The sequence below is a fragment of the Lithobates pipiens genome, unplaced genomic scaffold, assembly GCF_037356315.1.
Source record: "Lithobates pipiens isolate NorthernLeopardFrog02 unplaced genomic scaffold, aLitPip1_a1.2 Scaffold_22, whole genome shotgun sequence".
In the NCBI taxonomy this organism is placed as follows: Eukaryota; Metazoa; Chordata; class Amphibia; order Anura; family Ranidae; genus Lithobates; species Lithobates pipiens.
Window position 1 is genome coordinate 283,812,700 of NW_027507784.1, and position 17,645 is coordinate 283,830,344.

The 17,645-nt window shown below is 44.8% G+C and overlaps 1 protein-coding gene across 2 annotated transcripts in view; it reads right to left on the reverse strand.

The window, feature by feature from the left end:
* INTS1 (integrator complex subunit 1) overlaps positions 1-17,645 on the reverse strand; it is a 226,165-nt gene that overhangs the window by 51,900 nt on the left and 156,620 nt on the right. For both annotated transcript variants that reach the window (XM_077449122.1, XM_077449121.1), the window contains one exon: positions 15,661-15,788. In XM_077449122.1, the coding sequence (XP_077305248.1) occupies positions 15,661-15,788 (128 nt within the window). The remainder of the gene's footprint in view (positions 1-15,660; positions 15,789-17,645) is intronic.

The following is a 17,645-nucleotide window of genomic DNA, read 5'->3' on the forward strand; positions in this document are numbered from 1 at the left end:
ATAGCTGAGGATGCCAATCAGGTTGCACCTGAGGCTTTATATCACAGACACTCTCATTTCAGAAAGACTTTAACTGAAGAGAGGCAGTCTGTCACACTAAGACACCAGAGCGCTGGGCACGTAAGGGTGTAAACAGGCATTTCCAGACAGGAAAAAATATTGTTACTTAGTAGCAAAAGAACTGTTATTTTGTGTGTACCTCTGCTTATGCTTTGCACTGTCTCTTCCAGACCTACCATAAAGGTACCTAAGGTGTCACCCCCAGGCGCTGGGAATCCCAGTTATGCCTCCATACTGTCTTCCTCTTCGGAGAGATCAGACATGGCAAGCCAGGGTGAGTCATTGGAAGCTAGCGGTGGTGCAACTGCTTCACACACTTCAGCCCCTGTAGAGATGACGGAAGATGCATTTTCCTCTGCTTGCAAGGCTTAGAAGGAAGATTAGCGGCTTTAATCGCATCCTCCATCCAGTGTATAGGAAACGTCCTAGATCCCCTTCCCCCACCTTAGACTCTTTACAGTCAGTGGAGGGTCCAAGAGAATTATGGGGACAGGATGGGGTATTGCCCTCAGATGATCGGGGACGAAAGACATGCGATTATTTCTCTGCGGAGGAAACAATACTTGAAGTTTCCAAGGATCCCTACTTTACAATCTGAAGTACAGAGGCTTGCAAAGATGGTGCGCTCTACTTGCATGCTACCCCTAACAGAGTTAGCCGAAGGGCCGATCTCTTCTTTGGGTTCTTTGAAGCCTTTACAGCCTTTGCATTCGTTTCCCGTCCACGTATTACTAAAAAAGCTTATTTATACCGTATGGGATAATCTGGATAAGCATTTTTTCTCTTTCAAAGAGACTCGCAAAGCTCTATCCTATGGAAGAAAGATTCACTAAAAGATGGAAAGTTTTTTTTTATTTTTTTTTTACCCAGTGGACAATGCGCTTATGCTTAACCACTTGCCACCCGCCATATAGCAAAATGAAGGTGGCACGCCCCGGGGGCGCGCATCGCGGCGATCATTGTTGCAGTGTGTCAGTCTGACACGCCGCAACTACGATCTCGGTAAAGAGTCTCTGACGGAGACTCTTTACCATGTGATCACGGCTGATCACAGTGCAACTAGGAAGAGCCAGTGATTGGCTTTTCCTCACTCGCGTCTGTCAGACGCGAGTAGAGGAGAGCCGATCGGCTGCTCCTCTGATGGGGGGGGGGTCTGTGCTGATAGATTATCAGCACAGCCCCCCCGAGGATGCCCTCACTGGACTACCAGGGACGTCACCAGACTACCAGGGATGCCCAGAACCAGGTATGCCCCCCTAGACCACCTATCAGTGCCTATTTGTGCCACCTATCAGTGTCTATCTGTGTCGCCTATCAGTGCCACTTCATTGATGCCACATCATTGGTGCCCATCAGTGCCAGTCACTGCGGCCCCGTCAGTGCCCATCAGTGAAGGAGAAAACGTACTTATTTACAAAGTTTTGTAACTGAAACAAAAAAAATGTTTTTTTTTCAAAATTTTCGGCCTTTTTTATTTGTTTAGCAGAAATTAAAAATCCCAGAGTAGTAAGCCGGCTGCATGAGAGGCATTTTCCTTAAGTCCTTCCGAGTACCCCTACCCAACGAACCCCCCAAAGAAGATGTCGTGTCTGTACCAAGGGCGGATATAGGCGTGACACCCGTTGTTATTGTCCATGCTGTCCTGGCAATTGTTTTGAACGCTACCACACACTAGTGAAGTTTTAGCGTAGGGTACAGCATTTCACAGGCTAGGACACACAAACCGTTTACAGAAAAAAAAAAAAAAAAAAAAGTAAAATAAAAAATAAAATAAAAAAATATATAAAATATAAAAACAAAAAATAGTTGTCGTTTTATTATTCTCTCTCTCTTGTTACTCTTTTTTACTGTATTCTACTCTGCAATATTTTATTATGTTTTATCATGCTTGCTTTCCAGGTATGTAATTTTTTTTATACATTACTGTTTACTGTGTTTTATTGTTAACCATTTTTTTTGTTTTCAGGTGCGCCATTCAGCTGCAGCGCGGATTTATTTATCTTGACAGCAATAGCGTTTGCACCCACGATACATAAAGCCGTGACTCCAGTGCTGTAGGAGGTGAGTTCACCACCACAGTTAAAAAAATTAAAAAAAAGAGCATATATGCCGAAGCATGGGGGCAGCAGGGGCGGAGGAGCGATTTTGCTTCTAATGCAGCGTACATACGGTCGAAATTCCGACGGAGGGCTTGCCCGTGGAAAAGTTTGACCGTGTGTACGCAGCATAACTTTTTTGCGGGAGGATGCCCCCATGCTTCGGCATATATATATATATATATATATATATATATATATATATATATTTCAGGCACAGGTTGTGTTAAAAAATGTTTCATTTTTTACTGTATTTTTTTGGCATTTGCTTTGCAGGTATGGTAAGGTTTTACTGTTATACTGTAATGTTACTTTGTTTTAATGTTAACCATAATTTGCTTAGCAGGTATGCCATTCAGTTGCAGCGTGGATTTATTTATCTTGACAGCAACAGCGTTTTCTCCCACAATACATAAAGCCGCCACTCCAACGCTGTAGGAGGTGATTTCACCACTACGGTTAATAAAAACAGCATATATGCCGAAGCATGGGGGCAGCAGGGGCGGAGGAGCGATTTTGCTCCTAATACCGCGTACATACGGTCGAAATTCCAACGGAGGGCTTGCCCGTGGAAAAGTTCAACCATGTGTATGTGCCATAACTTTTTTGTGGGAGGATGCCCCCATGCTTCGGCATATATAAATGGTGCATGTATGCCCATCATTAGAAGTGGGTGGATGAAGGGAGGTATTCTAATGGTGGGCATACCCACCGATCAATCTCTTTTTCGTTCAGCCAACAGGCTGCATGAAAAAAAAGATTACAATATATGTCCAACAAGGACCAGCAACGTACTGGTATGTTGCTGGACTTTGAATGGTTATACCAGAATGATGCCTGCGGATTTAGGTATCATCTTGGTATTATTCTTGCTGAGAGGCATATCGAGTCCATGGAATTTTTTTATATTTTGACACACGTTGTGGGAAAAATAATTTTATTTTATTTTTTGCACAAAGTTGTCACTAAATGATATATTGCTCAAACATGCCATGGGCATATGTGGTATTACACCCCTAAATACACTCTGTTGCTTCTCCTGAGTATGGGGATACCACATGTGTGGGACTTTCTGGGAGCCAACTGCGTATGGGACCCCAAAAACCAAGCACCGCCTTCATGCTTTCTAAGGGTGTACATTTTTTATTTCACTCCTCACTGCCAATCACAGTTTCGGAGGCCATGGAATGCCCACATGGCACAAACCCCCTCCCAAATGACCCCATTTTGGAAAGTAGACACCCCAAGCTATTTGCTGAGAGGTATGGTGAGTATTTTGCAGATCTCACTTTTTGTCACAAAGTTTTGAAATTTGGAAAAAGAAAAAAAAAAAAAAGTATTTTTTTCTTTACTTTATTCATTTTTTTTTTAAAAATGAGAGCTGTAAAATACTCAGCATGACTCTCAGCAAATAGCTTGGGGTGTCTACTTTCCAAAATGGGGTCATTTGGGGGGGGGGGGGGGGGGTTTGTGCTATTTTTGGCATTTTATGGCCTTCAAAACTGTAGGCTGAGTGAAATCAAAAATTTGCGCCCTTAGAAATCCTGAAGGTGGTGATTGGTTTTCAGGGCCCCGTACGCAGCTAGGCTCCCAAAAAGTCCCACACATGTGGTATCCCTGTACTCAGGATAAGCAGAAAAATGTATTTTGGGGTGAAGTTCCACATATAACCATGGCATGTGTGAGCAATATATCATTTAGTGACAACTTTTTGTAAAAAAAAAAAAATTATAATAATTTAAATTTTTTGTCATTATTAAATCCCTTGGGACAAAAAAAATAAAAAATATTCCATGGACTCAACATGCCTCTCAGCAAAAAGCTTGGGGTGTCTACTTTCCAAAATGGGGTCATTGGGGGCGGGGGTTTGTGTTATTTTGGCATTTTATGGCCTTCGAAACTGTGATAGGTAGTGAGGAGTGAAATCAAAAATTTTCACCCTTAGAAATCCTGAAGGTGGTGATTGCTTTTCGGGGTCCCATACGCGGCTAGGCTCCCAAAAAGTCCCACACATGTGGTATCCCCGTACTCAGGAGAAGTAGCAGAATATATTTTGGGGTGCAATTCCACATATACCAATGGCATGTGTGAGCAATATATCATTTAGTGAAAAATTTTTGTAAACATTTTATTTATTTTTATTTTTTTGTCATTATTAAATCCCTTGGGACAAAAAAAAAATAAAAATATTCAATGGGCTCAACATGCCCTGCCATTTTAGCAAGAAAATGAGAAAGGCAGTCATAAATTAAAAGCTGTGTAAATTCCAGAAAATGTACTCTAGTTTGTAGACGCTATAACTTTTGCACAAACCAATAAATATACGCTTATTGACATTTTTTTTTACTAAAGACATGTGGCTGAATACATTTTGGCCTAAATGTATGACTAAAATTGAGTTTATTCGATTTTTCTTATAACAAAAAGTAGAAAATATATTTTTTTCTCGAAATTTTCGGTCTTTTCCCATTTATATCGCAAAAAATAAAAATCGCAGAGGCAAATCAATTACCATCAAAAGAAAGCTCTATTTGTGGGAAGAAAAGGACGCAAATTTTGTTTGGGTACAACATTGCATGACCGCGCAATTACCAGTTAAAGCAGTGCAGTGCGAAATTTTAAAGGCCTCTGGTCCTTACGCTGACAGTTGGTCCGGGGCTTAAGTGGTTAAAGGACAGGAAGCAAAAAAAATCCCCAATGGAAATCAGATGTTAAATAAAAATGACAGGGGTTAAAACACTCTCATTCTGTTCAAAAGAAAAATAAAAGTTTTGCCTTTAGTTGTGCTGTAAATTAATATCTTCTGAGCTTCACTAAGGCTGGGTTCACACTGCTGCGGGGGGAGATCCGGATGTGATTCGCACCGCAAATCACATCCGATCTCCGTAGCGATGCGAGTTCAGCCATACAGATAGTATGGCTGAATTCGCATCGGTCCCGCAGCAAACTCGCACGGGACCCTTTTTTTGGTCCGCAACAGAATCGGATCGCATGGGGGTTCACACCATGCGATCCGATTCCTGTGCGAGTCGGCAGATCGCACTGCGATATGCGGACGGATCTGGGAGTGTCATTAACATATCATTGACACTCCCAGCCGTCCGCATAGGGCAGTGTGAACTGCCGGCGGGAGTAATGCGATGCGGGAAAACGCCGCGGATTCGCGGCGTTCCCGCATCGCAGCGGTGTGAACCCGGCCTAAGAACTGTCAGATTAGACAATCTCCACTAAGCAGTACTGAATTCAGCATAATCAGTGCTAACTAATAATATGGTCAATTTTAGGTCTCATTCACATAGGCATACCTATCCATACACTCGTACGAAGAGTCCTCTTCGCCCTGCATGGGATGCACAGGTGTTACTTGCAAATCCGTGCAGCCAGCCGCACAGATCTCCAAACACATTCATGCAGATCTGAAGCAAGGATGTACACTCCAGGATGGGCTTGGAGATCCCTGCAGCCTTTTTATTACTTGAGTAAGCTGTCTGCATGGAACACCTGTGGTTCCATGTGGGTGTAGACAACCCTTCGGACAGATGTATGGATAGGTATGCCTGTGTGAACGAGGCCATAAACATCAAGCTAAGCACTTGTAAAGAGCTCTCTTGTTGTAAGTGTTTATTAAATGCCTTTTAATCCTGCCAGTTTCTGCTCATTCTGGGGCCTTCCTTAATATTCCTTAAATGCTGCAGGAGCACTGTCCCCCTTCCACGTCTATGACATGCAGCTGTGCTTTCATTCAAACTGCAGCTATTATGACCATTTAGGGCATATGCACAAAGATGTTTGATGTATTTCCCAAATGGCGAAGTAAAAAAAAAAAAAAAAAAAAAAAAGGAAAAGGCCCCCCCCAGACGTAAATGTATGCCTCGTACTCCCGAGTTCTATAAATTATTTCCATTGATTTGTATTTCTTCGGTTTTTTTTTTTTTTTATTTAAAAACTTTTTTTATCATTTTGAGTACACCACTGTTACACTTTCATTCAGAGAAGAACTCCTCCCCCTGCACTTTGCTAATTTACACAGCTTTTTAAAAACATTAAGGCACACATTAAGCAATTTTTTTGCCTGGCATGTCTGCCTGAGCGCTCCGTTCCCGAGACACGAATGGCCGATAACCCAGGTTTGACTGAAAACCTACCTAAATTTGTTACAGGTACCTTTCTAATACCCCTGGGCATCTTTTGAGATGATGTAGAGCAGAAGAAAAGCTAAACTGAAGGCAGGGAAAGCACAAGATTCTCTGACTAAATCCATTTTTGAAAAATGGCAGTACCGCTCTCCTCACAAACTCACTCACAGAAACTGCTGCAGTCTCCTGCTTCCACACAGAGTCAGAATAAGATACAGTGATTATTTCTTATTTCCTACAACAGGCTTCACCTAATTCTAAACTAAATAGCCAATTTCAGAGGGTCCTACATATATTCCTTCAGAATACATCAGACACTATTGCAGAAAAATGAACTAGAGAAATTTGTGAGGTAGGACGGCGCACCTCCATTCTAGAACAGAGAACTGATGAACGTGATACCACAATATCTAACCATGCTGATGAATTGGAATACCTCAGGGAAGAATATTCTTCCCTCCAAAACCGCCTTTTTTTGTCCAAGGGACATGGCCAACACAGAACTTCCCGATACACGCCCGTGGCGGCGCGCAGAGGGTAAGTAAAAAGGAAGATGTCCAGGGATGTCCTCCCGGCAGTTGGCGTCTGCGCTGTAGCCATCTTTTGGCTATAGCGCAGGCACGAAGTTGTTAAATCGTGTAACAGAGGTGTTTGTATAGGTAAAGCATCTCACTTCCATAAACAAAAGAGACAGCTTCACAAGAAGTTAGAAAACACATTCTATGATGCTACGGAGAAATTCCAATCTGATCCATCCCCGTCAACAAAGTTACAATATGACAAAACGCGTTTAGAACTTGATCTACTTCTGACGGAATCAGCGGAAAAGATTCTCCGAAAATCTAAACACACTTTCTATATTTAGGCTAATAAACCTGATACTTTTCTAGCCCTTGTATTACGAAGGAAAACTTACAGTCTGAAACCAACAAGATTGAAATTGACAAAAGATAACTATACTAGTAACCCAATTAAAATTCTGCATGAATTCCAAAAGAGACTAACTGAACTTTATAAGGATTCCCATGACTTTGATCAAACTAGACTAAATAACCCCCTATCCTCTTGCAGCCCGATCTGACCAACTCTGCAACGGTGCTGGAGACGGCTATAGTGGGGTCTCTGGAGGCCTTGAAGGGGTTGATATTCAGGGGGCCAAAAACACCTCACTGCCTCACCCCCTCTATGAGCACCACCATGAGGGCGTGGAGGGTGGAGGCACTGAGGGCACCCCTACCAAACTCCTGGTCTCCTCACACCCCCCTGTGGCTGAACCCTAACCTTTCACAGTTCAGTACCATCCTGGATCCACAGGCCTGGGCTAAATACAAAGTACTGACTCTTGAGCATGTTGTCACCGACGGGGAACTCACTCCCTTTCCTGTGATGCGTACCAAATTTAATATACTGGCACAGGCCCATTTCAGATATCTCCAAATCGCGCATGCTTATAGATGTCAGTTTTTGGGTCAACCAGTTGTCCTGGAATATTCTGAGCTTGAATCCACCCTGAGACCCCATTCACACCTGAGCGTTTTGTAGCTTGACGCCTGAAGCTACAAAACGCTGGAGGGGAAAAAATCCATAATTCTCAATGGAGATGGTTCACATCTCCACTCCAAGTCGCCTGAAGCCCTACGCCTGAAGCTCAAACAAGTTCCGGACCCTTTTTTGTCGCGCGAATCGGGCTGATTTGGGCGTTTTTCTTCTTTTAACATTGGTGACCTTTTGCCCTGCACAAATTTGCGACAAAACGCTGTAAAAAACACCGCAAATCGCGGTAAAAAACTCAGCAAAAAACGCTTGAAAAGCTACGCTCAGGCGTGAATGCAGCCTTAGGGTGAAAGGCTTGGAGAAACCCATGCCTCAGATATATGGGCCTCTGCTGGTTGCTGCTCTCCCCGAGCTGTCCTCCCTCCGCAGGAAATGGGTGGAGGACATACCGGGACTGGATGAGGACGACTGGAGGGAGATTTGGGATTTTCCATTCTCCCCTCTGATCTCAGCCAGAGACAAACTGGTCCAATACAAAATTATACACAGAGCTCACTACACACCCCACAGACTTTGCCCCTTTATAAAGCCACCTACTCAGGCAGGGGTTGCCCGCACAAATTTGAGAAGGTGTGATCCTGCTGGTTAGACGATGACACTACGGCAACTGCTGCAGTAGACAATTCCTAGATTAACAATGGGATGTTAGTATGCGGATAGACTGACCCAAATACTCTTATGTCATATTATCCTGTAATTTTACCTTTGTGCACAGAATCTCCTGAGCTACCCTCTCCCCATATTGGGGTTTAGATAGGTATGGTTAAGTTGTGTTGCTGCCTCAGAGGTAGATTGTTGTTTGTTATAGGATGTGCCTTGCTGTGGCATGTTGCCGCAGCAGGAATGTGCCCCTGCGTGGGTAATGTTTGGCCCGCATGGGGCAGTCTGTATGCTTATGAAAAACTCAATAAAAAAGATCTTATAAAAAAAAAAAAACCTCCTATCCTCAATTAACTTACTTTAATTTTCTAATTCTCAACAAGAATCTCTAGATAAACCTATTACCGAACTAGAAATACAAACCGCAATAAAATCATTAAAACTACGCAAACGCCCAGGTATTGATGGTTTTTCAGCCACTTATAAAAGACTTGCTAATTTATTGTCACCGCTTAGGGTTGATGCCTTCAATTCCCTTATTGGTCACGCCTTCCGTCCAGAATCCCTCATGGCCTCAATATCTATGATACCAAAACCAAATGCAGACGATACTTCTTGGTCCAATTATAGACCAATATCAATACTTAATTATATATTATATATATAATATTATACGCACATTAATACAACAAGACCAAACTGGATTTATTCCTTCCAGACAAGTAGTATATAACATACGTCGAGCTGCAATATTAGCCCACATAGCCCATACTTGAAACAGCCCAACTTGCTTCCTTTCACTAGATATTAAAAAGGCATTCGATTCCTTGTCCTGGCCCTATTTAAATTCAATTCTCCATAAATGGGGATTTGGTACACACTTTCTAATGCCGCGTACACACAATCAAACAATCGGGTGGAAAAGTCCGGCAAACTCAAGTCCCTCGGACAATCCCCCCATGTGTAGCCTCCGGCATACTTTTTTGATCCGAAAGTACGGCGGACTTAGAAAGTAGTTTTGCACTCCAATCTTCCCGCCGGGCTCGCATTTCGGCGGACAATCCGGCCGTGTGTGTGCCAGTCCGCCGTACTTTTGAAATGAACGGACTTTTCCCGCCCGGAGAAAAGTCCGCTCATTCGAGCGGGTCTCCAGGTAGGCGGGGCCCGCGAAGGATACGTCGCTGGCCCCGTCACCTGGTATGGACTTAAAGGGGAACCCCCAGGTACACATCAGACCCTTGTCCGAGCACGCTACCCGGCCGGCCAGGAAAGGGGGGCCGAGCGAGCGCCCCCTCCCTCCTGAGCCGTACCAGGCCGCGTGCCCTCAACATGGGGGGTGCCTTGGGGAAGGGGGGCCACGCGGCCCCCCCACCCCAAAGCACCTTGTCCCCATGTTGATGAGGACAAGGGCCTCATCCTGACAACCCTGGCCGTTGGTTGTCGGGGTCTGCGGGCGGGGGGCTTATCGGAATCCGGGAGCCCCCTTTAATAAGGGGGCCCCCGGATACCGGCCCCCCACCCTATGTGAATGAGTATGGGGTACAATGTACCCCTACCTATTCACCTGTAAAATAAAGTACAAAAAAAAACACAACACACAAGATAAAATAGTTTATTGCACAGCTCCGGGGGTCTTCCGTCTTCGGGGGTCTTCTCGCCGGACTCCTCCGCTATCTTCTTCTAGCTTTTTTACTAGCGGAGGAGCCCGGCTTTCTTCCTCGCCGCCGGCCTCTTCTTCCGACTTCGGGGGTCTTGTCCCCCTCTTCGGTTCTTCTACCGGGCCACCGCGCCTTCTTATAGCTCTTTTACAGGCGGTGGCCCAGTCTTCTGTCGTCGTCGCCGCCGCCTTCCATTCTTCTTCTCCTGGAGATGTTGCCTCGACGCCCTCTCCGGCCGCAATGCCAGGGACGCGCTGCACAGCGACTTATATAGGGACAAGGGGCGGGGTCATCGGTTGATGTCACATGGGTTGATGTCACTTGGTGACCCCGCCCCCTTACGATGTCACAGTCCCGGAGGATGCTGGGACTGTCGCCATGTGGCATCAACCCATGTGACATCAACCGATGACCCCGCCCCTTGTCCCTATATAAGTCACCGTGCAGCGCTTCCCTAGCATTGCGGCCGGAGAGAGCGTCGAGTCAACATCTCCAGGAGAAGGAGGAGAAGAAGAACGGAAGGCGGCGGCGACAACGACAGAAAACTGGGCCACCGCCTGTAAAAGAGCTATAAGAAGGCGCGGTGGCCCGGTAGAAGCACCGAAGAGGGGGACAAGACCCCCGAAGTCGGAAGAAAAGGCCGGCGGCGAGGAAGAAAGCCGGGCTCCTCCGCTAGTAAAAGAGCTAGAAGAAGATAGTGGAGGAGTCCGGCGAGAAGACCCCCGAAGACGGAAGACCCCCGGAGCTGTGCAATAAACTATTTTATCTTGTGTGTTGTGTTTTTTTTTGTACTTTATTTTACAGGTGAATGGGTAGGGGTACATTGTACCCCATACTCATTCACATAGGGTGGGGGGCCGGTATCCGGGGGCCCCCTTATTAAAGGGGGCTCCCGGATTCCAATAAGCCCCCTGCCCGCAGACCCCGACAACCAACGGCCAGGGTTGTCGGGAAGAGGCCCTTGTCCTCATCAACATGGGGACAAGGTGGTTTGGGGTGGGGGGGCCGTGCGGCCCCCCTTCCCCAAGGCACCCCCCATGTTGACGGCACGCGGCCTGGTACGGCTCAGGAGGGGGGACCGCTCGCTCGGCCCCCCTTTCCTGGCCGGCCGGGTAGCGTGCTGGGACAAGGGTCTGATGTGGACCTGGGGGGGACCCCCACGCCGATTTTTTTCGGCGTTGGGGTATCCCTTTAAGTCCATACCAGGTGGCGGGGCCAGCGACGTCTCCTTCGCGGGCCCCACCTACCTGGAGACGCGCTCAAAATGAGCGGACTTTCCTCCGCGTGTGTGGGCGAGTCCGTTCATTTCAAAAGTAGGGCGGATAGTACGGCGGACTTAGTACACCGTATTAGTCCGCTGAAAAAGTGCCGTGTGTGGGCAAGTAGCCCGTTCGGAAAGTCTGACGGACAGTCTGGCGGGAAGTCCGCCAGACTAAGTCCGTCGGATAGTCCGCTACGTGTGTACGCGGCATAAGATGCATTTCTGCCCTATATCAAGATCCAAAGGCCTTTATATCTCATTCTGGATTCCGCTCAGACTTTTTTACTATTGAAAGATGAACACGTCAGGGATGTCCCTTATCCCCACTCATTTTCGCTTTAATAGAACCCCTAGCCCAAAGTATCTGATCTAATACTGATATCAGAGTTTTGGAACTTGGAAGCAATCATAAAATATGTCTATTCGCAGACAATGCCCTAATTTACCTCACTAATCCCCTTTTATCAGCACCGATTCTTCTTAACCACTTAAGGACCAGGCCTCTTTTTCAGATTTGGCGTTTACATGTTTAGAACAGTTTTTTTGCTAGAAAATTACTTAGAACCCCCAAACATTATATTTGTTTTTTTTCCTAACACCCTAGAGAATAAAATGGCGGTCATTGCAATACTTTTTTTCACACCGTATTTGCGCAGCGATCTTACAAGCACACTTTTTTTGGAAAAAAATCACTTTTTTGAATAAAAAAATAAGACAACAGTAAAATTAGCCCAATTTTATATTGTGAAAGATAATGTTACGCCGAGTAAATTGATACCCAACATGTCACGCTTCAAAATTGCGCCCGCTCGTGGAATGGCGTCAAACTTTTACCCTCAAAAATCTCCATATGTGACATTTAAAAAAATTCTACAGGTTGCACGTTTTGCATTACAGAGGAGTTCTAGAGCTAGAATTATTGCTCTCGCTCTACCGATCGCGGCGATACCTCACATGTGTGGTTTGCCCGCCACTTTCATATGCGGCGCTACTCACGTATGCGTTCGCTTATGTGCGCGAGCTTGTCGGAATTGGGGGGGGATGGGTTTAAATTTTATTTTACTTGATTTTATTTATTTTTACACTTTAAAAAAAAATTATTATTAATGGATCACTTTTATTCCTATTACAAGGAATGTAAACATCCCTTGTAATAGAAAAAAAAAGCATGACAGGTCCTCTTAAATATGAGATCTGGGGTCAAAAAGTCATCAGATCTCATATTTGGGCTTAAATGCAATAAAAAAAAAAAGTAATTTTAAAAAATGACATGGAAAAAATATACCTTTAAAAGGTATGGGCGGAAGTCACGTTTTGACGTCGCTTCCGCCCTCCTATGGTATAGAGACGAGTGGGGGCCATCTTAGCCTCACTCATCTCCATACCCGGCCATCGACAGGACCCGAACGCCTCCGCCGATACCGACGACTCCGGTAAGCGGCGGAAGGGGGGTGGCACCTCTCCCGCCGCCGATAACAGTGATCTCGCGGCGAACCCGCCGCGGAGACCACCGTTATCGTACACAGGGCCGCCTCCTGTAAAGAGGGATACCTCGGTTGTGGCAGCAGCTGCTGCCGTTACAGAGATATCCCTTTTCAAAAAAAGGACGTATATTTACATGAGACGGTCCTTAAGTGGTTAAAATCCTGGCCGAATTTGGACACCTATCTGGCCTCAAAGTTAATGCACAAAAATCCAAGGCACTAAATGTATCATTATCGCCTGAACTTCAATTACAACTACATAGCTCTCTCCCATTTACCTGGTCAATGACTCCTATTTAGGTAGTAATATCACAGCTAATCCAAGTGATCTTTATATGTCTAACTATCCCCCGATGTTAACACAACTATCCCTGTGATCCTCTTTCCACTGCTAATCTCCTCTGCCTTACCCCCACTCAATGGAAATCTATCACTAATCCCTACGCTAAACAGTCTCTCCATATGGGAGAGGTTAAAAACTCGATTTGGTTTCCAATCTAAACAAAACCCTGTACTCTCTTTCCTTCATAATCCTTCCTTCTATCCGGCCTGGTCCTCCCCAAAATCTGTTTCAGCATGGACTAAAGCAGGTCTGCTACGAATCCACTAATTCTTTCAATCCTCAAATATAATACCTTTCTCAAATTTATGTGAGCGACATAATATACCACAAACAGAAACCTTCAGATAGCTTAAAATTAATAATTTTCTGACCCCATACAAACCAACAGCCACTACACCTCATAAATTTTCTATTTTTGAACAAAGCTGTATATCAGACCCACACAGAAGAGGACTGATTTCAGATTTATATGCCCAATTAATTTCATATACAACTTCCTCCCCTCCATCCTACACAGAAAACATGGGAGAATTCTCTCCACCTCCATTTAGATAAACAAGATTGGGCTCAAATCTAGCAAGCAACCAAATCAGCTACTTCTAATATTGTAGCCCTTGAGACTAATTACAAAGTCCTTACTAGATGGCATTTAGTTCCAGCACGATTAGCTAAATTCAACCATCAATACCCTGCAAACTGCTTCAGAGGATGTACAACACTGGGCGCGCGCACACACCCGGCCATAGTCATATGACGGCCACAGATGGGATCTCCCATCCTGGGTGGACGTCATATGACGGCCTCTGTATTTCGCAGCTCCTGCGGGCCCCCGGGGGGCCCGCAGCGCGGCGATCGTGGATGAGGTGTGTCCCTCGGATACAGCCCATCCCCGATCTGTGTGGCTGCCAGCCCCATCCACCCCCACCCATACATGTGACCGGCCGTGTCCAATCACAGCCGGCCACATGTACTGTGCAGAGCGGCGATCGGGGATGCGGCTTGTCACCCTGACACAGCCCAACCCCGATCGCAGTAAAGAGCCAATGAAATTGGCTCTTTACCACGTAACCGGCTGTGTCCAATCACAGCCAGTCACAGAATGAAAACAAACCGCGGTAACGAGATGTTACCAGGTTCTCCTCCTCACACACTGATCGTGTGCGAGGAAGAGATTGCGGTAACATCTCGTTACCGCCTAGTGTACACCAATCACACACTGATTACCCCCCCCAATAAAGAGGACCTGTCACCACCCATCAAAGTACCTGTCATCACCCATCACAGCCCATCTGAGTACCCGAGTCCCTGAGTACCTGTCCCAGCCCATCTGAGTACCCGAGTACCTGTCACCAGCCCGTCAGAGTAACCGAGTACCTGTCACCAGCCCGTCAGAGTAACCGAGTACCTGTCACCAGCACGTCAGAGTAACCGAGTACCTGTCACCAGCCCGTCAGAGTAACCGAGTACCTGTCACCAGCCCGTCAGAGTACCAGAGTACCTGTCACCAGCCCGTCAGAGTACCAGAGTACGTATTTGCAGCCCATGCCTCATAGAATACACATTGGGGTGTTTGCTTTCCAAAATGGGGTCAATTTGTGGGTAATTCCATTGTCCTGGTGCTCCAGGACCTATAAAAGTGTGATAGGTAGGAACAAAATGAGATGTGTCATTTATGCTCCTAGAAGGTACCACTTCCATGTTGGACCTCTGTATATGGCCAGGCTGTGTAAAAGTCTCACACATGTGGTATCGCAATACTCAGGAGGAGCAGCAGAATGTGTTTTGGGGTGTAATTTTTGCTATATACATGCTATGTGTTAGAAATATCTTATAAATAGACAAATTCGTGTAAAAAATAAATAAAAAAAAAAGATTTTAATTTTCCAAAAATGGCCAAGAGATTGTGAATTCTGCCAGGGTATGTAAACTTATGAACACAACTGTATGTATAGTTCCCATCTGCAGCCTCACAAGTGCCATCAATGCAGCATCCTCACCACTGCCATCAGTTCAGCCTGATCGATGTCCATCTGCAGCCTAGAGTGGACAGGGAGGGGGGTGGGACGAGCGCCGTCAGATTACATACAGTGATAATCTCCTATGATAGACAGAACAGTGGTCCAATGGTGGCCCAGGAGACCGGAGTTTTATTACAGAGGCTGCCAAGTAAACAGGAGATTCTAACTGTATGTAATATGACGGCGCTCTTCCCACTCCCCCCCCCCCCCCCCCCCCGTCCCCTCCAAGGCAGCTAAAATTGAAGTATTGGCGTATAACACACACATGCTATTTGCACCCGATTTTCATGGTGGAAAAGTATTATACGCCAATAAATACAGTAATAATTTAGGTAGTAGGTATAATTTAGCAGCAGGCTTTCACTGAATTTCACTGCCCACAGACTATCCAGTGCCATTCTTGCCTGGTCCACTCCACAGTAACTAAATTCTATCCAGTAAAGTGTGTACCTGAGTAGAAGGATGGGATGTGCTACAGCAAGCTTGCGACAAGCCAAATTGGCTTCGGACATTCGACTATCCTTCAAATCATTCGTTTCAGCGAGCAGGGTAATGAAGCGGTGTATTAGGCCATCCATCTGATGCAATAAATTTGGAAATAAAAGGATGTGATTTTCTTTGGGAAATTCCACACATTTCATAAATGAATGTTAAAAGCAAATGACATTTTGAAGTACTGTTGAATGACATTCATCAAGTCACCGAATATACTAAGAATTGTTGTACAAAGGTTTGTATGAAAACATACTAGTGTATGACCAGCGTAAAGCAAAAGGAACACATGCTATAGAATATCACCAGCAGGCAGAAGGATGAGAGAGCAATGAAAGAAATCTAGAGGTGGAGAAGAAGGGGTAGCACTAGCAGCCAGTCTGGCTTTACTGCTTGCGTCAGTACTGTCAGGATCGATCGGGGGGATGCTCTTTTATTGTACTATTCCTTTATTGTACAAATCACAGGATAGGTAATTCTGGCCCCAGCTGTATTGTTTATCTGCAGTGCAAAGGACCAGCTGCAACATACTGAGAAGTCTCAGTACTACAAACTCTTTCAAAAGAATTTACAGTCAAAAGCATATATTTAAAATGTATCAAAACTCAAGAAAAAATGGTTAGGCTGCTTTCATACTGAGGCGCTTTACAGGCGCTATAGCGCTAAAAGTAGCGCCTGTAAAGAGCCTCTCCCCTCACTTCAATGTGAAAGCCCTGAGTGCTTTCACACTGGAGTGGTGTGCTGGCAGGACGCTAAAAAAAGTCCTGCTGTGTATACACCGCTCCTATAGCGCCCCCTGTCCATTGAAATCAATGGGCTGCTCCGCTGAAGTGTGGGTGCTTTTAACCCTTTTTCAGCCGTTAGTGGGGTTTAAGGGCTAGCGGTTGAAAATCGCAGCAAAAACTATGGTAAAGTGCCACTAAAAATAACGGCGCTTTACTGCCAACTCCCCAGTGTGAAAGTAGGCTTAGTATTGCAGCTCACCAGTCCTTATGATAGATGTGAAGGCTGAATTTGTTTTTGTTGGCGTTTGAACTAGAGCTGCACAATTAATCATCAAGAATAGTTATCGCGATCTTGGCTAAAGTGTTTCACAACTCTTTCTATGCAAAGAATTCTCTCTGCTCTTCTGAAGCCACAGCCTTCAAAAGAGAGGAAGAGAAAAATGGCAGTCTGCCAAGAATCAAAAAATTCTTTATCAGTTGAAGTTAAGTATAAATATTGTAACAATTTGTCAATGGAATAGACTTTGTCTATAAAAGTTTAAAACCTTTTTCTGACATTTGTTGGTTTAAATTTTTTTTGCTAGAAAATTACTTCGAACCCCCAAACATACATATATATATTTTTTTTAAGTAGACAGTGGTTGTTGCAATGTTTTATGTCACACTGTGTTTGTGCAGTGGTCTTTCAAATGCAATAAAAAAAAAAAAAATACTTTAATAAATAAAAAATAAAAAAATTTCCAGTAAAGTTAGCCCATTTTTTTTGTATAATGTGAATGATTTTACATTGCGAGAATTGTGAGAGAATTGTGATCTTTTTATTCTAAGCAAAAAAATTGTGATTCTCATTTTGGCCAGAATCGTGCAGCTCTAAATTGAACTGTTTTACCTGAGAGGAAATTTTCAGTTTTGCTCAGCTACTCATACATACCACCTTTTCTCCATTGCAGTTATGGGTTTATGAAAAAATCAAACATCCATAGTCAGCGTATGGGGCGTTATTAGTGCTAGCAGCTGTCAGTTTATCACCGAGAGATAGGGAAGATTTTATTAGGTAGCTTGCAAGATCATTTGTTTGATCCATATTCACCCACATTCAGAAGCATCTCTAACGTCAGCTCCAAGACCAAGAACTGAACAATCACATGATTGATGATCACTCTGCTCTCAGTCTGCTAGGAGTGGAAAGCAGTGACTATCAGTCAGCACTCTCCTCTC